Raw genomic sequence first — 27,970 nt, forward strand, 5'->3', positions numbered from 1 at the left:
ATGGCCAAAAAGAGAAGCCAGTCCACATTCCTTACCCCCAAACCTTTGGGAGAGATGATTTTGTAATTTAGAAATTTTTTGGCTTTTAGAAAGGAGTCATTGCAACAACTGTATAATCCCTATTGGGGGAACATCTCGTAACAGAACACTAATATTTCTGCACCAAATATTCACAGTAAAAGGGATATATGATGATTACAAATAGCTTTGCATCTGTGTAGGTGCAGGTCAGGTGTTGGTGTCAAACGAGTTATGAAAATATTTTGGGAAATGAGGACCTGTACCTTCCTCTGCTAGAGGAAAAGAGACTCAGGAGCCATATCTCAATAACTCCATGGCAACACAGGGTTCTTTGTCCTTAAAATTGCATCCTACCTTGTCTTCCTTCCACCAAAGAAAACTAGACAAAAAAGGTCAGAATTGGACTTGTTATTCATACATCTGCATTGATTTAAATACATTACATACAATTTCTACAGTGCATTAGAAGAACAATACAGAGGCAGCAGCACTCTACAGCCCAGCCTCTACTCCCTGACACTGGGAGACAGGGCCTGTGGCTGGCAGAGGGCCGGGTGGTTCCACGAGTGCCGCCCAGAAGCCTGCCCCGGCACTCTGGGCCCTAGCTCTCCCAAAGTCCACATTCAAGGCAACCTGAGTACAGGCTTCAAGGAGAACGGATGTGGGCCAGGAAAGGATGCCCCATACTCTTTGGCCTGCCAGGACTGGGACCAGCTCCCTCTTACGTTGGACCCAATTTCCTTCTCATCCCAGAGCTGGTCTGCCTGAGGACAATGTGCAGACCTGCTCAGCGAGGGGAGCAACCGGGCTCTTCAGACTGCTCAGGCTCTCTCAACACCCAGGTGGGGGCTTCACCAACATGTCTGTACACAGATGTCTGGAGAGTTAAACACACCTGGGTCGCCTCCGGCCTCTGGGAGCCCTGCTGCTCCCATGGTCTCGCAAAAATAGTCCCCAAGGCCAGAGTCGGGGGGTCGGCTCAATGGGATTGTCAGGGCTGGGGCCGGCGGGGGGGAGCTGTGCCTTGTCCACAGGGCATGCGTACCCAGCTCCAGAGACTCTTCCTGTCAGCGGGGTGGAAGCCCAGGATAAGCTGGCTCCTGGGGGCTGGACTGGAAGGGGCCCAGCCTGGCACAGCTGATGAGAGAGCTGCACACCTCCTGCATGGCGGGAGCGAGGCAAGCAGAGGGAACACAGCCATAGTCCTCACTCCCTTTCTTTGGTTGTTCTTCAAACCTTCGAGATAGTTTCTTTCCAAGGCTGATTGACCAATCGCAGGACGCTGGAAACTTGAAACATCCAGTAGCACAGGGCTGCCCCATAGCCACGGGTGGCACCCTCTTTACTCCCCCCTGAGGCCATTCTTTGCTTTGGTGTAGAAAGGGCTCGGACAGCTGGTAAGGGGGACAGCTGAGGGAAGAGAGACATGGAAGCAAGAAGATGCACACTGGGCTGGGCAGCCACCGGGGGGCAGTGTGAAGGCCTCTCTCCTCAGGGCCCTGCCTTTCTCAAGAAGCCGTGGAAAAACTGGCCTGGAACAAGAAGTTGGGGAGCAAAGGGAAGCTGCCAACCAGGAGGCAGAACACAAGTCCTGTTACCTCCAGCAAGCAGCAGTGGTAGCGGAAAAAGAAGTCCAAGGACCTAATATCCTGTCCTCTTATGTGCTGAGACCCACCCCAGAACCCTCACCGAGAGCCACTCCAGAACCCAGAACTGAAGCACTAACTCAAGAGTTGAGAACAAAACATCTAAGACAACAGGAACAAATTAGCAGACTGGGAGAGTTTGTTACCTTTGGCTACGGCCAAGGACTAAGGAAGCAAGGCTCAGATAAGTTCACCCATAGACCATTACAGTTCCCAGCATATACCTAGGTAGTATGGATCACATTTGCATGCTGGGGAGTCAACTTCCTCCCTCCTGCCTTTGCCTGAGCGACAAGCAACCTACAGGCCTGGACTACAGGGGTTGGGTCCCAGCAGGGAAGGGAGCAGAGGTGACCTATACCATCACTGTAAAACTGCTGGGAGTTGTACAGCAAAAGTCTCCCCACTGTGAGAATCGTGTCTGGAGTCAGCCTATTGCACCGGTGGGAGGAGAAGGGGAAGAAGACTTGGCAGAAAACCAAAAGGAAGTGTGGCTTCTGTCTGCCCCAGCACTGCGAGTCACCTCGCTGCCTTGGTCCGTGGGGTAAGGAACTGTGAGGCACCTGGATGTCTGGGCCCATGCAAATTTAGGTCTGGATCGGAGGTCTGCTATAAGAGGTTCTGGGATTCTGCCTGGGTTTTATATTTAAATTTGTATTTGTTTTTTTCTGATGCAGAATATAATGAGGAATAGCTACAGAGCAGGGTGTCAGGAAGGGAAGGGAGTTTCCCAGCCTTCCCCCGGGAAATGCTCCCTCCCGGGCATCTGGACTACTTGCACGGAGCGCCAGCAACCCCCCCACGCCAGCTCTCAGAAGGCCCCAACAGCACACACTGTCCTTCGGATTGTGCTTCTCCCTGTGCTTGGGAAAGCTCTGAGGGGGTGGTGAGCAGAGAGGGAGGGCTCTTAAGGGCACTGATCTCCGCCGGCTTCTCTGGCTCTTCCTGCAACCTGCTCCCCAGGCTTTCTCCCAGGCCAAGTCTCAGACAATGTGCCTTTGTCTGCCTCTAGGGCTACCACCATGAAAAGAAGGGCTTCCGACTCTGAAAGCTCTGTGTGTAGGACTCGCTAGCAGATCGCTGGTGGGAACGGGCTGTCTCGACAATCACGGGTGGCATCTGGACGAGGTGCAGGGGACTCTTGTTGTCTTTCAGGGCCTGGGTCAGATTTAGGATCTGCAGTGGGAAAAATGAGATCAGTGAGGGCAAGACGTAGGCATTCTGGTCTGCCTCTGAAGGGAGACCTGCAGATAGTGCTCCGATAAACCAAAACAAAAATAAACAATCCACTAATGGAAAATTGTACCAACAGGCTATTTACTAAAGTAAGAATATAAGTGGGCAATATACAGAAAATGGAAACCTCTCTACTCGTTGAAAAAATACAAATGAAAACAAATACCTCCTATTTTTTTGCCCTTCTAGTTAGTAAAGATACAGAAGACAACGATGATGACTCAGCTGGGGAGAGTTCAGAGACGTGGCTGCGGGACTGGATCGTGGGACGGTTTTTCAGAAAGGCAAGTGGAACATAAAGGCTTAAAAGTGAACAGGCCCTCTGACTCAACAACTCCATTTTTAAGGACTAAGGGAACAATCACTGACATGCACAAAACACTTAGTTTCAATCAATACAGTGCAGTGTTGTTTGTAACAGTGAAAATGATATAAATACCTGAGAGTATGGGATCAGCTAATAACTTAAGGGATCAGAAACAAGCAGTTAAAAAATATATTCTCTTGGCATGGAAAACTGATCACAATGTCTTAGATGGAAAAGAAAGGAGATAAGGAACCAGTATTATAGTGTGACCCCACCTTTATTTTCTTATCTACTTATCTACAGAGAAAAAAAAGTCTGGAAGTTGGCAGTGATTATCTCTGGGTCAAGGCAGGTGACCTAGAGATAGGGTGATTTTTGTTTATCCCTATTTTCTAATTTTCCTACAAAGACCATGTATTAAACAAAAAAAAAGCCATTTCAGTTGAATTGTCCCTCTCATGCTGTCTTTTCATCATCTTTTTTTAAAATAAGATTTTTACTTTGGAATAATTTTATACTTACAGAAAAGTTACAAAGATAGTACAGACAGTATCTATGTACCATTTACCCAATTTCTCCTAATTTTATCATCTTATATAACCGTGGTACATTTACCAAAACTAGGAAATGAACACTGGAACATTAGTATTAACCATACTCCAGGCTTAATTCGGATTTCATTAGCTTTTCCAGTACTGTGCTTTTCCTGTTCCAAGATGCCACAGTACATTCAGCTCCTTTCCAGTTTTTGTCTGTATTTTACATATATTTCAGATATGTGTCCAAAGGAACACATTTTCTTCCCCTTGTCAAAATCATAGTCACCACCGTTTATCTTCTCTGGTAGGACACTACAAAAGCTGAAGTTGTCCTATGACAGCCTTCTTTAAACCACTGGATGTTGAAGATTTTCACAGCCAGCCAGACACATGGGAGGGGAAGCTAGGTGGCACCCCCAAATCACACAGGCCTCAAGCCATAAATATCCATGGCCTACAAGTGCTGCCCCCAAAGAGGCAGAGATTCACCTGGAACAGAGGTCAGAAGTGAGAAGTCGATCCTACCAGTAATTAATTTCTTTTTTACTTCACTGTTTTGGTATTGCCAGCACCCTACGCTGCTTCGAAGAGGCTTGAGTACAAGATCAGGCCAGAGAACTAAAAGGAGGTTCAAATGGAATTAGAGTGAATTGTGCAGGAGACCACCCAACTTAAGAGACAGGAGTTTACACCTGCCCTGGCTGGGTCTTCCTGTGCTTTCTTTGGTTCTTCGGGTTAGAAGCCACCTTTCCAGCACGTTTAAGTCTTTGGGGTAAAATATCAAACTGTCTACAACTTACTTTCAAAAGATTTGGCCAAAAACAAACAAACAAAATCTATCTATCTAGGGAGAGAGACAAATTATATAGATATATTAAAAGAGAGAAATTATATAGATATATAGAGATAGATACTATTCAGATAGATCATATTTAGAGAAATAAGATAAAGCAAACGTGGCTGACTAAATGTAACAATTGGTGAGTCTAGAAGACCCCACTCACTCTTTCAATTTTACTGAGGTTTGAAATGTTTCAAATTAAAAAGTTGAAGAAAAATTTATAGCAGGCACATAATGCCAAAAAAGAAATACTGTCTTTGAAAATGTTATCTAAAGAAGCTTTCCCTCAGACCCTGCATTCTTTATTTAACTCCTAGTTAGAAGCCTTTATGGTGAGGAACAACTTCTATCACCCAACTCCATCTCTCTAGGGGTTCCTCATTCTTCACCTTTGACTCTGGGCCATTGTACAGCCCACTCTGTGATTACAACTCAGGTAGGTAGAAGGTGGTGCCTTCCTTTCACCTGCATGCTAGGAGGAGGAGCTGGACACTCATGGCACCTTATGGCTTCAGAGGGAGGCACTCTAGGTTGTAAGATGCCACAGGCCCTCAAAGGACATTAAGAGCACAAGTTGGAAAGAAAGCTAAGATTGCACTCTCTCAATCCACCCCCCACCCTGCCTTTTGCTACTCTAGATAATGGTCCTAACTAAATATCATGAGAGGAAGATTGCTGTGATGTTGGCAAGAGACTGGAGTTGGGAAGAGATTAGAGAAGAAACTACAATAGGGACAGAGGTACTATTAGGGACTAATAGGGACTTCTCAATAAACTTGAGAAGTTTGTTCCTCTATACCAAGTTCCATAATACCAGGCTACATCACGTGGCTTTTAAGGTTTCTAAAAATTCTGCCAGCCTAACTGGGCCCTTACATTATTTGGGAAATGTAGGAAGACCATGTTATGGTATTCAGGCAGCTATAATAACTGCAGCTCTTAAAACCTGTCTGTCCCATTTCTAGAGAAGATGGGCTCGGTAAGCTCAAGAGTTGCTCTCACCAGAAGGCTTTTGCTAAATGCAAGAAAGAGGTAAATGTATAATTATGACCGAGAAAACCCTCTTGTCCTTCAAAGATGTGAGAAGCTGTATACAAAATCATAATCAAAATAGCTAACCCATATTGAGTACTTCCGTACACCAGCACTACTCCAACTGTTTTCAATGATTTATCTCATAATAACCCAATGAGGTAGATGCTGTTATTAATCCCATGTTACAGATGGAGAAACTAAAAGAAGGAGAGATTAAGTAACTCGACCAAGACCTCACAGCTAGTAAATGGCAGAGCCAGGATTCAAACCAGGCACTCTGACCAGTTTGTGCCCTAACCACTAAGCCATCCCAGCTATCTTTAAGACTTCAAAGTGATAAGCAGAATGTCAGTGTCCTACAGAGTTTTTAGACAATTCTCAAGCTATTCTTTACTATGCTTTGGAAGGTCATCAACACCCTGGGGGTTCCCTTGGTTCTCTTTGAAGGTGGAGAAAAAAGAAATACTATGGCTTATAATTATAACAACAAAAATTATAACCATGACCAGCATCTGAGTGCTTACCATGTGCCAGGCATTGTTTTTACTAAACACTTGATACACATTATCTTATGTAATCCTCTGGCCAACTATGCAAAGTATGATTACTGTCCCATTTTATAAACAAGGAAGCAGAGACTCCTGCCCAAGGCCATAGTGCTGGGAATGGTGAAGCAGCAGTCTGACGCCGGAGCCTAGCTCTTAACCACCAAGGCATGTGGCTGCCTTGCGCAACTTGAGGACACAGACCACCAGGTAAATTTACCAATGAACTATCCAGCAAGTGGCACAGAGCTAAGCACATAGTAAGTGCTTCACCAAGCACCAGATACCATGGAAGAGGTGGGAGATTTGGGATGGCTACCTTTCCTCTCAGGTGTTAATGGAGAGTTACAAATATGTATGGCATAGACTAAAATGGGTTTAAAATACAAGCTTTACACATTTACTCAACATGAGCATAAAACCCTCTGAGAGAGATCCCAGGGATGACACCAGGAGGATGTCCCAGGCTTACCTGTCCCCGCATGACAGCAATCTGCTTATGGAACTGGCCCCTATCGAAACCTGGATCTTTCTGCAAAAGAAGGGGAGAAGGAGATGGAACCTGCATGAATCCCTCAGAAGAACCCGTTTTCCTCTCCCAATTAGAAACTTTCTAGTAAAGAGAACCTACATGAAGCTTCAGAGACTTAGTGAAATTAACCACCACCCCCAAGAACTCCCTGTTTCATATATGGGGAAATAGAGAACAAGTAGCTATTTTGTCCTCAGTCTCATTATTAACTCCAAAGAACTCCAGGCGCTAGCACTCCATTTGAAAATGAGCTCTGCAGATACACTGCAGCCACATGACACAAACCAGTGTGATTCATCACAGCTGCCAATTTTTTTCAAACCAACTCAAACCAGGTCTTGCTGTCCACAGCGGGGAATCTTGCTCTTCACTGGCTAACACAAGCCAGAAGGGTGTTTCCATTCTCTTTTGGCTTGTATCAGGACCAATTAGAAAAACCACTGGAATTCTTTCTTCTATATGGTTATAAGGCTGAGGTTCCCAGGGCTAACCTTGAAGAGTTCATATAGGTCCTCCTCCAAGTCCTTGACGAAGTTAGGGTCTGATATCTTTGGAAGAATCAGATCTTTGATCTCCTGAGAGAATGGGACTTTTGCCTGGGGCAACCAGGCCCAGTAAAAAGGATCTGAAAAGAGGAAAAGTCAAAATCAAAGCTGGTGTTGAAAAAAATCCCTGCCCATCTATGTCCTCCACCTATCAGAGCATGGGCAAAGGTGGGATACCGCTCTTATTTGAAACACAACAGAAAATAAAAGTGATAGGGGCTGTTAACCCTAAAGGTTACACAGTAAGTGGAGAAACTGGGCTTCAAACCCAGGTCTGCCTAATCCCTGAGGCTGTGCTCTTTCCCAGACATTATATGACTTTCCAAGATGTAAGCCTATCTAGAAGCAATTACTTGCCACCGAAACATTCAGATGCTCCTTCTGAAAAGACAGACAAGTACTGCAAAGGGACTAGTGACCCTCTACTTGTATCTTTCCCTTTCTAAAGGTTTCTCAGTTATAATGGGGCAAGGGCTGGCTTCTAGAATGTCAACATGGAAGACAGAACACTGACAACAGCTTGTATTTAGAAACACAAATAAAATAAATTATGATAAGACAGTCCTCAGAAAGAATATGAAAAATGCAAAGCAGAGATACGAAAACTCAACTCTGTGCTTCAAATGGGAATAATGTAGGGTAAAAATTATAATAATAGCTTACATTATGGAGTAGTTGCCATGTGCCAGCCATTGTGCTCAAGTGCATGAGCTGCATTATTTCATTAATTCTTAGAACAATCCTGTGATAGAGGAATTATTATCTTCACTGCACACATAAGAAAACTGAGACTGTGCAAGAAAAGAGCCAGACCATAGCGGTCGGTCTTGAGACTTACACGCCCTCCAGGAGTCAGGATGTTTCAGGGGGAAAGCCAGCCCATTGTCTATGGCAGCCACCTTGATAACAGGCTCCTTCACCACCACCCAGTCTGTATCCTGAAGAGAAAGGGAAGACTAAATATTTATAGAGTCCCATCTGCCCCAGGCCCTTTAAAGTAGTAGCAAAGCATCCCATCTCAACGACCGCAGGCATCAGTCCTTACTCAACCTCTGAACTGGTTTCCATATTGTTACCTGACTTAATACATTCATGGCACTTTGATTTGGCTAATTCAGGGTTCTCAGAGTCCCCTTCTTATCTTAGAAAAGGTGCCCTTCCCCAAGAGTTGCCACAGTCCTTGGTAACATGGGAAATGACAATAACAAAAGATAACTATAAGCCATTCCTCCTAGGGAAAGGCAGTGAGAATCCTGCGAGTATTAAAAAAAGAAAGAAAAGTCAATTATCAGTCAGCCAAGGTCCTTTCATGTGGACCTTGACTCAGATGCCACTTCAGTGGTGGTGACCACATTTTCCAGTGAGATAACGGAACCATGGAAGATAACAGCTGGCTGCTCTTGCATAAGGGAGTCTATTCGCCTGCTTCAGTGATACATTAAAAGGAGAAGGACGAGAGCTGAATGCAGAGAGAGTGGAGCAGACTGCCTGTGACAGCAGCCCATGTCAGACATTCCTATGACTGTCTACTTGGCTCCATGTTCAGGTTAACTAGTGCCACCACAAGAACAGGGCATGTGGGTCCAGGATACCTGCATCAGAATCCTCTGGGATACCTTATTTAAGGTGTGAAATCCTCAGTTTTACCCCAGACCTAATGGAGGAAAGGCTTGTACTCATCTTACGGAAAAACCCGAGTGAACTTTTTGGCCAATCCAATAAAATCTGTACTTTTTTTTTTGGCCACTCTGCACAATATGTAGTATCTTAGTTTCCCAACCAGGGAGTGAACCCGCACCCCCTGCACTGGAAGCACAGAGTCCTAACCACTGGACCGTCAGGGAAGTCCTCCGATCTGTACTATTTTTAGTAAGCTCTTCAGGTGATTCTGATGTACAAAATTTGAGAACCACTATTACAAAAGGAAGTAAAAACACTACGAGGATGTGTTAACTAACCTTATTGTGGTAAACATTTTGCAAAATATACATCAAATCATCACATTGTACATCTTAAACTTGCACAATATTATGTCAATCATATCTCAATAAAGCTGGAAGGAAAAAAAAACACTATAAAGAATAAAAGCTGGGCTTCCCTGGTGGCGCAGTGGTTGAGAATCCGCCTGCCGATGTAGGGGACATGGGTTTGTGCCCCGGTCCGGGAAGATCCCACATGCCACGGAGCGGCTGGGCCCGTGAGCCATGGCCGCTGAGCCTGTGCTCCGCAACAGGAGAGGCCACAGCAATGAGAGGCCCGCGTACCGCAAAAAATAAAATAAAATAAAATAAAAGCCAACCTCACTCTCCTTCTCCAGGTAGCCTTCCTGCTAATTTTTTTAAATGTGCAGATTGAACAGGGATGGGGAAGTGTGGTAGAGTATAAAAGCAACAAGAGGGTAAAGAAAGTTGCAGGAAGCAGCTTTTTCTAAACTGATGTTCTGTGGAATTGTATTCTTGTGAGAAAAGTATTCCATGGTCAAAAGGTTTAGAAATCACTGAGCCAAACAAAATTACACAGGTGCACTAATGCACTATTTCTCAGACCTTTACTGTGCTACTATGCAATGTGAATCTCCAAAAAAGGCACAAAGTAGGTAATATGTTCCAAACTTATTTGTACTTTTCTTCATTCTATCCCTATCATTAGCAGGATATTCCTTAAAAAACAAATCGAGAAAGCTCTTCCAAATATTAACCTATCAATTTTAAAGACGTGCTATCCTGATTCCTCTGAACTTATGTGACCTAAATATCACCCCACTACATGCTTTCATATTATGCATATACTACACCTCCTCCTCTCCTTCAAGATATAGATCAACCACTTACCCGAGAGCTAGCACTATCCATTGGACAGTCATATTTAATCAGCCAGTTGTCATTGCCTCGATCTGTGAACAGAAATATAAAGTTAGTAGAAAAAACTGGGGTGATTTTCACTTTCAGCAATGATGAACTAGATATTCTGGACACTTGGGGACCAATCATCCTACTAAGAACAACTACAAAAAACAGATAAAATATTTTTATTCTTATTTATTTATTGGCCATGCCGCACGGGATCTTAGTTCCCTGACCAGGGATTGAACCCACTCTCCCTGCAGTGGAAGCGTGGAGTCTTAGCCACTGGACTGCCAGGGAAGTCCCTGGATAAAATATTTTTAAATTTCTTGAAGGCACTGGAGATTTTATAAGACCCTTAAGAGTTAAAGTGTCATGATCTGGGAGAAAAAGGTAATCCAGAGAGGGGGGTCCAGCATTCGTGACTTCTTTTCTCTTACAGCACCTGCTGATTTGGGAAGAGATGGCTGCGAGGTAGAACAGTGTTCTAATAGCGCTGGGGACGTAGGGAGACAAAGTTGTAGCCTGGTGACGGATAAGGTGGGGGAACCCTGGTAAATCATCCATGCTTTTGGTTGAAACCTGAAATGCTACAACCCTGGAAGTAAGCAGAATTTTCCCGCAATACCTGAAGTTAAAGTGATCCTGGGTTGCTGACGACCCTAGCTGCTTGCCAAAAGCAAATATCTCCTTCCAGACACGATTTATACCAACATCCTAGGCCTCCAAATGTTTCTATAATTTCTGATATACTATATCTGACAATTAAAAATAACGAGGTATACAAAGAGACAACATGACACACATAAAAACAAGAAAAACAAAAGAAAATTAAAACCAAATCTACAGGGGCCCCAAATAATGAACATATAGACTCTGAAATGTTCAAGGTAAAATCTTTAATATGTTTAAAAAGATAAAAGGCAAGATTAATAACATCAGCAGAAAATAGGAATCTATAAAAAGAATCAAGTAAAAAATTCAAAAAATGAAAAATACAGTTAACAAAATTAAGAACTCAACAGATAAGTTTAATAGCAGATTGTGCTAAAGAAAGTAGTGATTTTAAAGACAGACCACAAGAAATAAAGCAGAATAAAGCACCCAGGATAAAAAGATATATACATGAATGTATATCTAACAACATATAATTTGGAGTCCCAGAAGGAACAGTGAGAAAAATGGGCAGAAGTAATATTTAAAGAGACAATAGCTGAGAATTTTCCAAAAGTGACAAAACATATCAAACTACAGATTCAAGGAAGCCTGTATATACAAAGGAAAAGATACCTAGGTATATCACAGTAAAAATGTTGAGAGTAAATCTCAAAAAAATCTAGAGAAAAAGACAGATTACATTCGAAAAAGCAACAGTAATATGGACAACTTACTTCTCCACAGAAACCATGGGAGCAAGAAGATAATGGAATGTTTTTTAAATACTGCTAAAAGAAAATAATTGCCAATCCCAAATTCTATACCCAGCAAAAATATTCCTCAAAAATGAAGCTGAAATATATTTTCCGACAAACAAAAATCGGAAATTAATCACCAGCAGACTAGTACCTCAAAATAATAAAAGTCATACATGAAAAACCCACAGCAAACATCATACTCAGTGGAGAAAAGACCAAAAGCTCTTCTTCTAAGATCCTGAACAAAGCAAAAATGCCCACTTTTACCATTTCTATTCAACATAGTACTGAAAGACCAGAGCATTATGCAAGAAAAAGAAAGAAACAGCATCCAAACTGGAAATAAAAAGGTAAAATTATCTCTGTTTGTAGATGATATGATCTTATATGTAGAAAACCCTAAAGATTCCATAAAAAAACTGTTAGAACCAATAAATAAACTCAACAAAAGTATCAGGATACCAAGTCGACCACAAAAATCAGTTGCATTTCTATTCAATAACAATGAACAATCCAAAAAAGGAAATTAAGAAACAAATCCAGGGACTTCCCTGGTAGCGCAGTGGTTAAGAATCCGCCTGCCAATGCAGGGGACACAGGTTCAAGCCCTGGCCCGGGAAGATCCCACATGCCGCAGAGCAACTAAGCCTGTGTGCCACAACTACTGAGCCTACGCTCTAGAGCCCACGAGCCACAACTACCAAGCCCATGCACCACAACTACTGAAGCCTGCATGCCTAGAGCCTGTGCTCCGCAACAAGAGGAGCTGCTGCAATGAAAAGGCCGCATACTGCAATGAAGAATAGCCCCCACTCGCCACAACTAGAGAAAGCCTGTGTGCAGCAATGAAGACCCAATGCAGCCAAAAACAAAAAAAGACTCTGTGCTCCCAATGCAGGGGGCCCAAGGTTCGATCTCTGGTCAGGGAACTAGATCCCGCACGCTGCAACTAAAAGATCCCGCATGCCACAATAAAGATCCCACGTGCCACAACTAAGATCCAGCGCAGCCAAATAAATAAATAATTATTTTAAAAAAGAAAGAAAGAAATCCATTTACAATAGTATCAAAAAGAATAAAATACTTAGAAATTAGTTTACCAAGGAGGTGAAAGACTTGTATAATGAACACTACAAAACATTGCTGAAAGAAATTAAAGAAGACATAAATAAATGGAAAGACACCCCAGGTTCATAGAATGGAAGACTTAATATTGTTAAGATATCAATACTACTTGAAGTGAAGCAACCTAGAAACTTAATGCAATTCTATAAAAATCCCAATGATCTTTTTTGCAGAAATAGAAAAACTCACCCTAAAATTCATATTGAATCTCAAGGGACCTCAAATAGCCAAACAATCCAGAAAAGGAACAAAGTTGGAGGACTCACATTTCCTCCAAAACTTTCAAACTTACTACAAAACTTATTATGAAGCTATAGTAATCAAAACAGTGTGGTCGGGCTTCCCTGGTGGCGCAGTGGTTGAGAGTCCACCTGCCGATGCAGGGGACACGGGTTCGTGCCCCGGTCCGAGAAGATCCCACATGCTGCGGAGTGGCTGGGCCCATGGGCCGTGGCCGCTGGGCCTGCGCGTCCGGAGCCTGTGCTCCGCAACAGGAGAGGCCACAACAGTGAGAGGCCCTCGTACCACAAAAAAACAAACAAACAAACAAAAAACAGTGTGGTACTGGCATAAAGACAGACCAATGGACTAGAATAGAGACTCTAGAAACAAACCTTTGCATTTATGATCAAACAATTTTTGACAAGGATAGGAAGTCCATTCAATAGGGAAAAGACCGTGTTTTCAACAAATGGTGCTGGGAAAACTGGATATCTACATACACAAGAATGAAGTTGGATCCTTATCTAACACCATCTACAAAAATTAACTCAAAATGGATCCATGACCTAAATCTAAGATCTAAAACTATAAAATTCATAGAAGAAAACATAGGGCAAAGCTTCATGACATTGGATTTGGCAATGATTTCTTAGATATGACACGAAAGGCACAGATTAAAAAAAGGAAGAAAAATACTTCATGAAAAATCTTAAATTAATTGCATCAAAAGACACTATCAACAGAATAAAAAGGCAACCCACAGAATGGGAGGAAATAGTTGCAAGTCATGTATCTGATAAGGGATTCATATCCAGAATATATAAAGAACTCTTACAACTCAACAAAAATAAAACAACCCGATTCAAAGATAGGCAAAGGACTTGAACAGACATTTCTCCAAAGAAGAAATGCAAATGGCCAAAAAGCACATGAAAAGATGTTCAAGATCACTAATCATTAGGGAAATGCAAATCAAAACTACAATGAGATACCACCTCATACCTATTAGGATGGCTACTATCAAAAAACCAGAAAATAACAAGTGATGGTGAAGATGTGGACAAATTGGAACTCTTGTGCACTGCTGATGGGAATGTAAAATGGTGCACCTGCTATGGAAAACAGTACGGCAGTTCCTAAAAAAATTCTCAACATAGAATTACCATATGATACAGCAATTCCACTTCTGGGTATACACTCAAAAGAACAGAAAGCAGGGTTTCAAAGGTATTTGTACACCCACGTTCATAGCAGAATTATTCACAATAGCTAAAACGTGGAAGCAACCACAAAGCAAGTTTCTGTAGACAGATTAATGGATGAGTGAAATGTGGTATATACACACAATGGACTACTATTCAGTCTTAAAAAGGAAAGAAATTCTGACACAGCCTACACCATGAATGAACTTTGAGGACATTATGCTAAGTGAATAAGCCAGTCAGAGAATGAAAATGCTGTATAAGTCCAATTAGATGAGGTATTTAAAGACAAAACTGTCCTGTGATAGGCCAGGCTACCATGAATGACTAGAGATCAAGGATAAGAGGACTCTTCGCATTGCTTTGGAAGAGCCAAAGTGTCTTCTGTCTGGGACCAGTAAAAGGGCAAAGATAAAACGTAAATACTCACCACTTCTGATAACTACACATGATGTGCCTGAACAAGGCTTGTCTAAGAAAAGTATTTTCAAGACCCTCTCCAAATGTGCATAACCCTTATGTCTTAGACTAAACTCATCCTGATAGGGTACTCTGATACTAAGCTCTGCAAGCCTCCAGGTCTCCCCCGTGCCTCATCACAGTCTGGCACAGGGCACAGGACCACCCACAGCTGCTCACCAGTGTTGCGGATGATGTAATCCAGCACCACCAACCGCTCAAACTGCAGCAGTAGTTGCCGGTTAGTGTTCTCAGGGAGAGGTTCTGCTTCAAAACGACGTAGCCAGTAGTCTGCATCTTTGTACCCTTCAACAAAGAGTTGGAATGAACCAACCTGCAACCAAAAAGGAAGAATAAAGGTTATTTCCCTACAGCCCAAGTGCAAAGATCCCAGGAGTAGGCCAGGTACCCACTAAGGCCCTGTGGAGTTTATATCAGGAAAGGGTTGTGACAGTAATTGCTCATCCAAATTCAAGAAGCCCAGCTAAATGGTCCAGAGGAGTAAAGTGAGAAAGTTAGGGTCTCTTTGGAGAATTATTCCTCAAACCTTAGGCCCTTAACAGAAATGAGCAAGACAGAAGCCTCCAGGCAGGCTATTCCAGTGTCCATAGGTAAGTCTGCAGATACCTTGCTTCATCACTTGGATGATTATGCCACTATAAATCATCACCTTTGGCAAGCCACCTAGGCGCAGTCTATACCTTTGGCGGTAGCCCGATGCGGTTAAACCGCTGCCCAACTTTTGGCACTTTTTCCAGCGCAAGCCGCTTGCCCCTGGACTTCACTCGGTCAATGGCACTATAGTTGAACGTCTCACTGGCCAGGTATACTACCTACAGTGGAAATAGAAGAGACACCTACGTTAGAGTCAAATTTAAGGAACTACACCACCATGGCAGAGAACAGCTAGATGCTCACCAATACTGTTCCTCTTCCGCACATTGAAGGAATGCATTTCTCAGCCTTTCTAGCTGCCAGGATAGAGTATACGACTAGTTCAGGCCAACAGAATGCTGACAAAGTGATGTATGCCCATTACTTCCAGGCCTGGCCCCTAAAATCTCCCATGATCTTTAGCTCACGTTCCCCAATCTGTGCAGCTGGAAATGAAGGGCTCTGAGATGGCAAAACCACATCATGGAAGGATCCTAGATCTCTTGCCGCTACCTGGAGTGACGTGGGATCTAGGGAGAGCTGCCTAACTGGCATGGGTCTTGATGTGAGCAAGAAATAAACTCCTACTGTGTTAAACCACTGCAATTCAGGGGTTGTTACAGCAGCTAGCATGAATTACCCTGACCACTACAGCTACCTCCTGGGTTAGGAGATGGCCCAGTGCCTATTTTCTCTCCAAATAAAAACAAATTGCAATTTACTCTATACCCTTTTATTTCCTGTTGAATTCTGTACGATGTACAATTAATTACATTCAAAAATTAAACAAATATTAAAATTGGTTTTAATTTTTAGTGAGTTGCTATATATTTACATAGACTGTATCTAGAATATTACACAAGAAACTAGTAATAACAGCTGCCTCTGAGGAAGGAGACCAAGTGGCTGGAAGACAGGGGTGGGAAAGAGGCTGAACTACTCTTCTTTGTTTACTCTACTGTGCCTTCTAATTTTTGCACTAGATGCATGCATTACCTATTCAAAAAAAATTTTTAATAGGCCACCAATATTACACTTGATTGTCAAACTGCAGTGATATCACTGTAATCCATAATCCATATGTGTGTCCATTATCACACTTATCACATTGTCTCATAATTATCCATTTGTATATCTAACTTGCTTCTTAAGACTAAAGAAATGTGGGGTGGATGAGAACACCTTATTTACATTAGCATCCCTAGTACCTAACACAGTGCCTGGCACATGCTCATTTATTAAGTGAATGAATGAATGAGTTACGAGCTTCTTTCAGAGATAGCTATAAGTGAGTTTTACCATATAAATACCTAAAATCAAATTTATAAGAAAATTCTTTCTCTTCCTAAGCCTTGCAAAATTCATTACAAATAACTAATTATTTTGCCCCCGAAATCTCAGAGACAGCATAAAATAATTCCCTTCCTCCCAACCACCCATCCATCCATCCAGTTTTAACAGAGTACCTAAAACAGATGTGCAAAGTACTGTAGGTTAGCACTCTCTGCCTTACAAATCTAGAAACACAGGCACAGGAATAAAGGGGAAAAAAGGCTTTCCTAAGACTACCTTGCCAGTTTCCATGGTGAAAACACTGGCTCTCAAGCCATAAACCACCTTTTCCCCCCATCAGATTTATTTTCGATCAATTTTTGTAACAAACCACTCTTTCCCTATGACTAATGAAACTATCACAACCTGAAACCTTGCAGGAACAGAGAGCAGAGATAGCAACCGAGTGAGAATTACAGCCTTACTGTTTGAAGCTCCATCTCAACGTGAGCTCTGTTTCCACAGTGACAGATGCTCTGATCAACTGGATAGAATCCTGTCACAAGGGTGGGGAGGGAGTGAGGGGAGAGATTTCCTCTTACTATTGTCCAACAGCTGTAATGTAAAGCTTGCAAATATATGTGGGATTTTTCGCTTGTTTGTTTTGTTTTAGCATTATTTACTTATCTATCTATCTATCTATCTATCTATTTATTTATTTATTTTTGGCTGCCTTCAGTCTTGTTGCTGTGCATGGACTTTCTCTAGTTGCGGTGAACGGGGGCTACTCTTCATGTGGTGCATGGGCTTCTCAGTGCCGTGGCTTCTCTTGCTGTGGAGCATGGGCTCTAGGAGTGCAGGCTTCAGCAGTCGTGGTGCTCAGGCTCAGTAGTTGTGGCGCACAGGCTTAGCTGCTCCGCGGCATGTGGGATCTTCCCGGACCAGGGCTCGAACCTGTGTCCCCTGCATCGGCAGGCAGATTCTTAAACACTGCGCCACCAGGTAAGTCCCACAAATGTATGTTAAGCTTTCAAAGTTCTGTCTCATCTCAGTCTCATGGAAGACAAGTGTTTTTGTTGTTGGTTTTTTGATGTAAAAGATCCTCAGGCCTCATTAAGGTTCTCTAACAGGGAAAGAGGAAGAAGCCCAGAGATAGGGAAGAAAGGGATTGTGTGACATTAATGATTAGAATAGTCATAAAAATACCACAGGCGAAGATGTATGGAATGTTTACACTGTGCCAGCTGCTGGGCTACATGTTCAACATGGATTAACTTGTGCAATCTTCATAGCCACTCTCTAAAGTAGGACCTCTTTATGTCCCTATTTTTATAGTGAGGAGACTGAATGGGCAGGGGATGTGGGGGTGACTTGCCCAAGGGTCACCCAGTAAAGAGCTGCAGCACCAGAATTTGGACTCAAGCCCTCTGATTCTTAGGCACTGCACTCGAGAAGCACAGGCAAAGCAGACAGGCACAGGGCATGGGTGGTCTGCTATTTACCTAGCAAAGAAAGAAAATTACAGTGATGAGCAAGGAGTACTTAGAAGCATTTCTAGAGTCTAGGAGGGGCCTAGTAGGAGGATTTCAGGTTAGGCAGGAGATCTCAGGAGCTTTAATTATCATACAAGATGTGCAATGTGCCGTTTAACTATACGCACACAGAGAGAACTAAGTATAAAGGGAAGGAATGAGCTACAACTTAGGTGTCAGATGGGAGCTACAAGCCCGGAACTACAATCAAACATTCTCTCCATTGGCCTGAGGTTGGGGGATCTCTGTTGCTCTTTTTTCATGGTTTGGTATCTATCCACTGATTCCGCTGGTACTTAAGGAATGCTTACTGTAAGTATAGTACTTTGCTACGTGCTGAGAATGAGAGAAGGAAATTTCAAGAAGTGGTCCCTGACTTCTACAACCTTAACAAATTAGTTGGCTTATTTGAAGTTTGGTGGCAAAGAAGCAGACACAGTTAAACATCCACAACAATCACATTTTCTTCTAACATACCCTGGGAAAACAGAAAAAACAGATTTGAAGGGAAGCTCCTGTCTGCTGATCAGGCTCTTTGCCCACAGCCTGCTATCTAAACCGGCAAAGAAAACCTCAAGCAGGTGTTTTTAATCTAGATCCTATGGGTCAAAGGGTGGACTTCAACTTGTCTATGAGCTGTCCTCCTGAAATTATATGCAATAATTGAAAATATATGTATTTTTTGTGGGAACAAGATTTATAGCTTTTATGAGATTTTCAAAGAGGATTAAGACCAGAGATACAAAGATGCCCCTGCAGCCTTAAAGCATCAGATCAGAGTTCCACCTTAAATTGTTACTAAATCTCAGGGAGCCACATACTAAATGAGTGACGACGTATCCTTAGATGTTCATATGCTGACCAGCAGATTTCTTCCCCTCAGAACCCTTGGAAGGTTTCATGAGACACCCTGTAGTACAGGGGTTCTAAACCTAGTGTCAGTAAACTTCCTGAAATTGTATGCAATAAATTCTATATTAAAGCATGTTTTTGCAAGGGGCAAGGGGGCAAGGGGGCGGGGGGCGGATATGGTCCAGACCCTTCAATAGAACCTCAGCTAAATCTATAACACATACAAGGTATGTACAAATCCATTCTAAGTGTGGAATTGCCTTGATGTGGGAACCCGATTTTGTTATGTTCAGACAAGTACCAAAATTCCATAGCATAAAGATGGGTGAGGAGAATTCCATGTCAGTTCCCTGTAGGTGTTCAGGCCAGACCTTTACTCTAACCCTCAGCCAATCCTAGAGTCCTCCTTGGCAGACCTTGCATTAGTGCTTAGCTGACATTAGCTAGTCCATTCTAGACTGCTTCTAAATCCTGGAATAGCTCAGAAATCTAACAGAGTAAGCTACAAAAGTAGCTAGGTTTCTAACCAGCTTGGGGTTACCTGGGATCCAAAGACCCAGGGAGCCCATACATGTGCATCAGGTCAGTGAACTTCCTGAAACTGTGTGCAGAAAATTTATGTGTATCCTTCTGAGGATAGCTTTCATCACATGATCAAACCATGAGCTTAAACCTACCACCCCTACCAAAAAAAAGGGCTGAGAACCCTAGACTCAGGGCACAAGTAGCCCTCACTGGATCTAGCAGTCCCACTAACACGTAGCAGGGCTTAGGTCCAGGAAAACTCTGGCCAGGCAGTAAGGCTTCCTGGAGACTAACCTTTGTACGGGGTACAATGTTGAGTTCCAGTTTTTGGTCCACCAGGCTGGCCCCTGCCTCTGAGAGATAGCCCTGGTTGAGGACAAGGCAGTCACGGCCAAAGCAGCAGGGACAGCACAGCTTTTGTAGCCACTTGGTCCACTTAGGATTAAGATGCCCATATGGCTCTTCGTTCTTGGGTTTGAAAACAGCAATGACTCTCTACAGAGACAAAAAAAAAAGAGGATGTTAAAGGCAAGTTGATTAAAGTAGCTCACAGACCAGGTCAGCAGGAAACCAGAAAGAAATGAGAGGGGATAGGCAGACAATCCCTACGTACAGTTAGACACTGGCTTCTTCCCCAGCTTGTAAGGGGAAGACACCAGCTCACATGAGCAGCTGAGAGACCCCCTGCCAGAAAGGGCTGTGGCCAGAGAAGGTGCCAAGTCTGGTACATAAGGTACAACAGATTTTAACACCATCAAACCCCAACTTCTAAGGTACACTCATACATGCTGTTTGTTGCTCTGCATCAATTATGGAAAGACTCAAAAAAGTATCAACTGAAAGGAAATTAGTAAGGTCTTATAGAATGAGGTTAAGAAAGTTCTTTCATCAATGCTAGTTTCCTCTATCGGCCTTACTATTCCACACCCACCCCCTCTGCGTGTTAACAAACCTTAAAGAGGTTTAGGAATGACAAACTAAGAAAGCAATGGAAGAGAAAAATCACAGCAGGAAAAAGGATCTGCTATCTGGTTAGAATGTGGTTCTTTTAAGTAATTCTGATAGGCAAGAGATCAGGACATGAGAGGCCACAAAGATTAAGATCCATCTTCTCTAGCAGACAGTAACTTAATCCTCAAAGATCCTTGGACATATGGGATGCTGCTGCAATCTAGAAACTAAGGCCTTCCCTCCTGAAGGTTTCTTCCCCAAGCCAGTCAGCCCTCTGAGGTTGTTTTATATTTATGTCATTCCTTCCAGTCCCCAAGCTGGTACTTTCAAAGGAAGAAAAGTAAAGTAAATATGCTCTTCAAGTGATTCATGTTTATATCATATGACTCTCCCTCTCCCCTCACCCCACAGCCAACTCAAGCTAGTCTAGGTCATAAGACATTTTCCTGTGGGTGTCATTTCCTGAATGGCTGGTGGCAGCAAAAAACACAAATCCACCTGCCTGCATTAAGTACTCATACTAAGAACTGGCTAGGCACATGTCTAAAACAATAACTGGTCAATCTTGAGGACAGTCCCTTCAAGAAGCCTTGGAAGGATTTGAGAGGGCAAGAGAAATACAGAACTTTCCTCCTCCAAAAGAATCAATTTATTCTTAACGATAAACAAACTTACTTATTCACCAGAAAAAGTCAAATGCATATATTCATATTATAAGTCTTCAGAATTACATTCTTATCTAAAGTGGCTAGGAAGAGGCCTATTTTAGCAATCTTCCTCTCTGTCTCTGTACCCCTGGAACCCTGGGCTCTGAATCACACAGCAGCAGTAGTAAGTGGCTTACCATACAGAGAATGACTGATGACTCCACTGTAACTCTCTGGAACCTGGGCAGTGAAACCACAGTACAACTTGAGGCCCACCCCAGAACCCACCAGTCAGTTCAACTGAGGCACAATGTGGAGTTCTGCAAGCTGGTCCCCAATGAAAGGGAAACCAAGACATTCCTACTATTAGTGAGGCTGAAAAATAACAGGGCTGAGTCTTAAATACTTCCACTTAAAGAAAGCAGAACTTGGGACATGGGAAATCCCTGGCAATCCAGTGGTTAGGACTCTGCACTTCCACTGCAGGGGGCACAGGTCTGATCCCTGGTTGGGGAACTAAGATCCCGAAAGCCACACGGTGCAGCCGGAAAAAGAAAAAAGAAAGAAAGAAAAGAAAAGAAAGCAGAACTTGAAGGCCAACATTGCAGCCAAGCATCTTTTATAGACTGACCTCTCAAACTTCTTAATTTCCTTCCACCATAAGGAGAATCAGAAAGCATTTTGTTGACTCTGAAAGCATTAGTAATTGTGGTTCTCTCAGTATTACAAGGGTGTCATTAAATAATAATGCCTGGAATGGACACATAGGGGAATGGTAGGGTGGGAAGGATGGAGGAACAGGACATTCAGACAGAAGGGGAGACAAGTGCCTTTCAGGACTAAGTGTTGCCTCAGTTCAATTCAATTCTGCCAACATTTGCTCAGTACCTAGTTCTTATAAGACAGTGCATCAGCACTCTGTGGGTTTCCTAGATAGACACATAATTAGGCCTCTGGCCTAATTTCCAAAGCTAATGTTAACGTCACATAATCAACTGTGTTACAGAATACTCAAGAATATTCTCCTAATTCATAGAAAACAAACTCTAAAGCCACCCACCAATATTTGGTTGAGAAAGAAAATAACTACTGCCTAATTTGTTTCACCAACCTTTCTCTTCTTTAATATACTTTCAATTCCTTTATTACATTTAGGAGAAAGCTTCAGTTTGATGTCAATATTTTAAAAACACCCTCCCTTAACACACACTTACTAAAACCCCTTTTAATAAAGGGGTTAAGGTGCAGGTAGCTCAAGTAGCAGCAATCCATGAACTTGGGGATAAAAACAGCACTGCACAAGGAAGCAAGGGGCCACTCACTGGCTAGTGCCAGACCCACAACCAGTTACTGAAACCTGGAACCCAAAGGGTTTCCTATATCTATGCAGCAGCCCCACGGAGGAGGGTACTATGCTGTGCTAAAATCTAACACAGTTCAAGCACATCACTCATACTATGCAGTGAAATATGCAAAAGTAATGCATAATAAACAGGGGTTTTTTTAAGTTTGGTAAACACAAAGTGGACGGTTCTCAAACTTTTCAGTTTCAAGGTCCCTTTAAACTCTTAAAAACTATTAAAGACCCCAAAAGCTTTTATATACATGGGTAAAATCTATATTTGCTGTACTAGAAATTAAAACTAAAATGTTAAAACTATTTATTAATTCACCTAATCATAAAAATAAGCCTATTACATGTTAACATAAGTGACATGTTTTTATGAAAAATAACTATATTTTAAAAAACATTTAGTGAGAAGGCTGGCATTGTTTTACATTTTGCAAATCTCTAATGTTTGGCTCAATAAAAGACAACTGTATTCTCACATCTTCTTTAAAACTCAATCTGTTTCAATATCATACATCGTGCAACCTCTGGAAATCTCTGCTGTACACTCATAAGGAAATGAGAGTGAAAAAGGCAAGTCTGTATTCTGTAGAGGTTGGATGGAAAGAGCATTCTTTGACTTAGCTATTTAGGTAGAGAAGCCTTATTTACATGTTAACTTTTACAAAAGAGAGGGATGGACTACTCCAAATATATGAGACCCTGAAAGAAGATGGGATCTAAGTAGAATGTAATAAAAGAGATTCAGCCTGTATTTATTTTCCTATCAACTGCCATCAACCCAACCTGCCTCATCCATTACAACTTGTGGCCTGGGACAGCTCCCTATAACAGATGGTAGATGATGCTTAAAAATCTCCAGAATTACACCTATATATGGTATACAAACATGACTGTGTCTTAACATTTTAGTAATAAAAAAGTTACTCTGTTTGAGATCTTTATTCTTTATTTGGCTATTAGTGTCATTCTCAACCAAATGTTAGGACATCAAAATTTCCTGGAGGGCACAGGTGGTTAGAAGAAACACATTCAATATTACAACACAATTTTATATTTGAAAAATGGAAAATAATACTGTACTGTTTTCATGACAAACTCTTGGTGAATAAAGTATTTTTAAAAGGTTGAACATTACTGATACAAGGCCAAGCTCCTAGAACATGTGAGCAGTATCTGTAGAATTGTGTCGCAAACACCAATGAGCATTATCTAATAAATTACTATTCTCAATATGAAAGGATCATCTCAGAATTATACTACTTTTGCTTTATTCAGTGCCACGTATCCAAGAAAGCCTAATCCAGAGGTCAGTGGACGTGTAACTTAAAAACGAAACAAAACACTCTGAACTCCTGCTAAGCACCAGGAATTAGGCCAGGGGCTTTCATGTGTGGTATCTCATTTACTCCTCCCAATAAACTAGTCAATCACATCCTGTTCTATGTTTTGGCAACATGAACACCTAGAATTACTAGCCTCTCAAAACAGAAAATGCTCAAAAGATACTTTCGTAGATGATTGAGCATGAGACCTGAAGCACAAGTAGGTATGTAGGTGAGGAGGGTAATATGAGCACTCTACCATGCCTCCTGATCTAGCATTTTCCATCTTACTGTTCCAGGTCCCTACTTGCTGATCCCTAGGAAGAAACCACCCTAAAATGGGAAACAGAATCAGAAACCTTTCAGACTGTCCAGCTCCAAAGTACCTGTGGCAGGATGGAGGTTCCTTAAAAAACTACAAACAGAACTACCAAACGACCCAGCAATCCCACTACTGGGCATATACCCTGAGAAAACTATAATTCAAAGAGAGTCATGTACCAAAATGTTCACTGCAGCTCTATTTACGATAGCCAGGACATGGAAACAACCTAAGTGTCCATCAACAGATGAATGGATAAAGAAGATGTGGCACATATATACAGTGGAATATTACTCAGCCATAAAATGAAACGTAACTGAGTTATTTGTAGTGAGGTGGATGGACCTGGAGTCTGTCATACAGAGTGAAGTAAGTGAGAAGGAGAAAAACAAATACCGCGTGTTAACACATATATATGGAACTAAGAAAAAAAATTGGTCATGAAGAACCTAGGGGCAAAACGGGAATAAAGACGCACACCTACTAGACCATGGACTTGAGGATATGGGGATGGGGAAGGGTAAGCTGTGACGAAGTGAGAGAGTGGCATGGACATATATACACTACCAAACATAGGGTGGATAGCTAGTGGGAAGCGGCCGCATAGCATAGGGAGATCAGCTATGTGGTTTGTGACCACCTAGAGGGTTAGGATAGGGACAGTGGGAGGGAGACACAAGAGGGAAGACATATGGGAACATATGTATTTGTATAACTGATTCACTTTGTTATAATGCAGAAACTAACACACCATTGTAAAGCAATTATAATCCAATAAAGATGTTTAAAAAAAAAAGTACCTGTGGCAGAACCTGCTGGTTCCCCCAATCTCTGTTCCCTCTTCTTCCTTGGACACAGGTCCCTGACTTTTAGCTGGGCAAAATCAAGACTACAGTTCCCAGCCACTACTGCAGCTAAGTTCTGGACGATGGGATGTAAGGAGAAGAGTCTGGTGCAACTTCTAGGAACCGTCCTACAGGGAAAGGGCATCCTCTCCCTCTTCCTTTCCTTCTTCCAACTGGCTGAAAAGCAGGCAAGATGTCTGCAGTTTGAGCAGCCATCTTGGATCACGAAGTGGAAGCCACATGCTAGGGATGGCTGATCAGCCGGACGGTCGGATGCATATTGTCCCTACTGCATCCATGATAAAGGAAAATGCCATCCCAGCTCTGAGCAGTCTGTAGACTTCTTTTATGAGAGTCAAATGTACTTTTATTCAAGTTATTATTATTTTAAATTTTCTGTCACACACAGCCAAATTTAGTCTTAAACAATATGGTAGCTGAAAAGAGAAACCAGAGATTCAGATGACTAACTCTGAGGCAGCAGGACATAGTAGTTAGCAGCATGAACTCTGGAGCCAGTCTGCCTGGGTCTGAATCCTGACTCCTACTTAATAGCTGTGAGACCCTGGGCAAATTAGGTGTACTGTGTGCCTCAGTGTCATCATCTGTGGGGGCAATAATAGTACCTACCTCTGAAGGCATTATGAGTATTAAGTGAATTATTATTTGTAAAGCATTTTAAATAGTACCTGGCATACAGTAAATTCTATCTATGTATTTTTAAATAAAATAGTTAAACACACTTGCAGCAGGGCCAAAGGTGACAAAACTAACTACAGTGAGTCTGTGGTCCAGTATAACCCACCATAGCAGTTAGGAAGTGAACCTCTGCTCTGAACCACATTTTCCTCAGTGTGAACAGGATGGTTACACTAATAAGTTTTATCCAGTCATATGTGTCTTGACTTCCCCTCTAAGAAAGGACAGTGGCCAGGAAATTTGAGAGACTAAGATCCTGCAAATCACCAAGAAGCATACCCATAGTCTTTCATTCTCTGTGGCCTATGTACTGAGGTGGTAGTACTTTACCTTCCAGGTAGAACTGAAAGATCATATTACTCCCACCTGTCAGAGCACCAGAACACTTCTCTGCTGACCTGACACACTTCCAGTGTTACAGTGGAGCTGTAACAGTGTCATGAAAGAAAAACAAAAACCTTCCTCCTGCTTCTGTACCTAACAAAGATAATCTTAGCCCCTTCTTACATCAGCCAACAAGCAAACAACTACAAAATAAAATAAAATCCATTCATATCTTAGATCTCACTCTGGTTCCTAAATAAAAAAGATGAAAACATCTTGCTAACGTTTAAACCTCAGGATACCCACCTTTCTTTTCTTCTATAAGTGATGGTTCCTGTTTGAGCTTTCAGTGTAACTCACTGCTCCCTTATTTGAAAGACTTACTACTCTGAAAGCTTTCCCCCGTCTTAGTTTATGTTAACTGATTTGATGGCAGAATTGCTCTCTGGTTCTTGGTGATAATTCAGGGACAACAACATCTGGGAGAATTAACTGAATCCTTCAATGAACCTAACCAAGAGCTACAAGTCACAGTCCATCCTGGCCACTCAGCACTCCTACCAAAAGAACACACCACCCATCTCAAGAGTTCACACAAGAGAGATGCAGAGAAAATGTGAGGGAGCTCTGATACCCATCATTTTAATAAGCATAACTATAATACATTTTCCCAATAAACCATTCTGGTCCATCTGAGAACTTTAACAGGGAAGATTTGATTATTTTTTTTGACTCATTGATATTCCAAAGACACCTCTAGTTTGATCTAAATGCCTTAAATTCTCCTATGGTTATCAAAAAAATAAAGGTCACTTTTCAGCCGCCCTGGTCACTCCATGCCCCATCCCATCTCCCTTTAAACACATACAAGGGACAAAATAAAGGTCAAACAAACACTCCGCCTTTGTTAAAAAAGCAAACTGCTGACAGTCCTGGGTGAGAAATGAAAGTAAAAGGTAGCTCTGATGGTCCCATGTTTCTCAAACTTCACATTCGAAACTGAGGAGCCACAAGAAGGATTTGAACAATTTCCCATAAGTGAGCAATAAGCAGGACAAATGAAACTGATGAGTCCACCCACTCTTACAACAAACGTCTGCCAATAAGGGGCCTGGGTCGGTGGCAGGAGACGTCCCCAAAACAGAGAAGGCTGGGAATGAACGCTCAGAGCCCCTGATGTGTCACCAGTCCTCCTCAATGAACAGCGACAACACTGGTTCAGTCCAAAAAGAGAGGACGGGCTCAAAGCTCAAATCAGTACGTCAGTGGCCGAACAAGGAACCTACTAGAAAGCAGCATCTCCCCGCGCGTCTCTGTCCATGGGCCGATTACCCCATCACACCACTGGGCCCCTCGCCTGTATCTGGTCAATTTCCTTTTTTCATTCTCCGCTCAATCCTCCCCTACCAAATAAGTTCTGATTTATTTCTTCATTCCGGACAGCTTCTCCGTCTCCAGTCCTCAGTGGAATTCCAAAATCCTGCCAAGGGGCTCTGCACTGTGAAGTTTTTCCCTTTCTCAGCTTTTCAAACCCCCGTTCTCCCTCTGACTGTGCGAACCCTCAAACTTCCCCGGACAGGCCCACCCTCCCCGATGCCGGTGGCCGCGGTCCCCAGCCCGCTCTCACCCCCTGAGGGTCCTTGACGAAGTAGCTTCCGCTGGAGCCCTGGTAGATGCGCTCAGGGAAGATGCAACGCTCGATGGCCACCTCGGCCTGCCGCACCACCGCCTCGAACTCGGGGTCCTCCGGGAACTCGTTCCGCTCGCGGTGGGCCTGCGCGGCGTGTGCCGCCGCCGCGGCCTGGGCGGCCAGGGCTTGGGCCTGCGCCGCCACGGTTTGGGTTTGACACTGGGCCGCCGCGCCCCGGGCCCGATCCAGCAGTGGCTGCCGCTCCCGGTCGTGGCCTGGCGAGCCCTGCGGAGAAGGGGCCGGGCCGACCACCGCCGCCACGCGGATCGCACCCCCCGGCACCTGCGGAAAGTGAGCGGCCGAGGCGGACGGAAAGGTGTAGTCCGGAGGTTGGGCCCGCTCAGGGGACACGAGTGGGCTAGTCTCGTCCATCCCTCAGGCCGCGGGCTCCAGGACCCCGTGCGCTTCACACAGCTGCGATTCCAGCTGGGACCAATCCGCGAAACCCCCAACCCTCCCCGGGCCAAC

General features: G+C 43.1%; 1 protein-coding gene across 1 annotated transcript; it reads right to left on the reverse strand.

Annotated features, from left to right (window-relative positions):
* Positions 1–414: 414 nt before the first annotated feature.
* PI4K2A (phosphatidylinositol 4-kinase type 2 alpha) lies at positions 415–27,962 on the reverse strand. Its single transcript, XM_059054730.2, has 9 exons — positions 27,440–27,962; positions 19,643–19,843; positions 15,215–15,346; positions 14,694–14,847; positions 10,079–10,140; positions 8,086–8,185; positions 7,194–7,327; positions 6,643–6,702; positions 415–2,843 (listed from the first exon to the last, which is right to left on the reverse strand). Exons 1-9 carry the CDS (start codon positions 27,872–27,874, stop codon positions 2,682–2,684), a joined length of 1,440 nt encoding a protein of 479 aa, XP_058910713.1. The 5' UTR covers positions 27,875–27,962; the 3' UTR covers positions 415–2,681.
* Between the last annotated feature and the right edge of the window lie 8 nt (positions 27,963–27,970).

Source organism: Kogia breviceps, chromosome 2 (assembly GCF_026419965.1).
Source record: "Kogia breviceps isolate mKogBre1 chromosome 2, mKogBre1 haplotype 1, whole genome shotgun sequence".
In the NCBI taxonomy this organism is placed as follows: domain Eukaryota; kingdom Metazoa; phylum Chordata; class Mammalia; order Artiodactyla; family Physeteridae; genus Kogia; species Kogia breviceps.

Bases quoted from the DNA above. Each gene is read 5' to 3' on its own strand.
- PI4K2A (XM_059054730.2), bottom strand. From the start codon at position 27,874: ATGGACGAGACTAGCCCACTCGTGTCCCCTGAGCGGGCCCAACCTCCG. The intron at 7,328-8,085 runs GTAAGTCTCAAG...TCCTCTTTTCAG, and splicing joins TCCTGACTCCTGGAGGGCGT to ATCCTTTTTACTGGGCCTGG. The intron at 2,844-6,642 runs GTAAGCCTGGGA...TTCCCACTGCAG, and splicing joins TTGCTGTCATGCGGGGACAG to ATCCTAAATCTGACCCAGGC.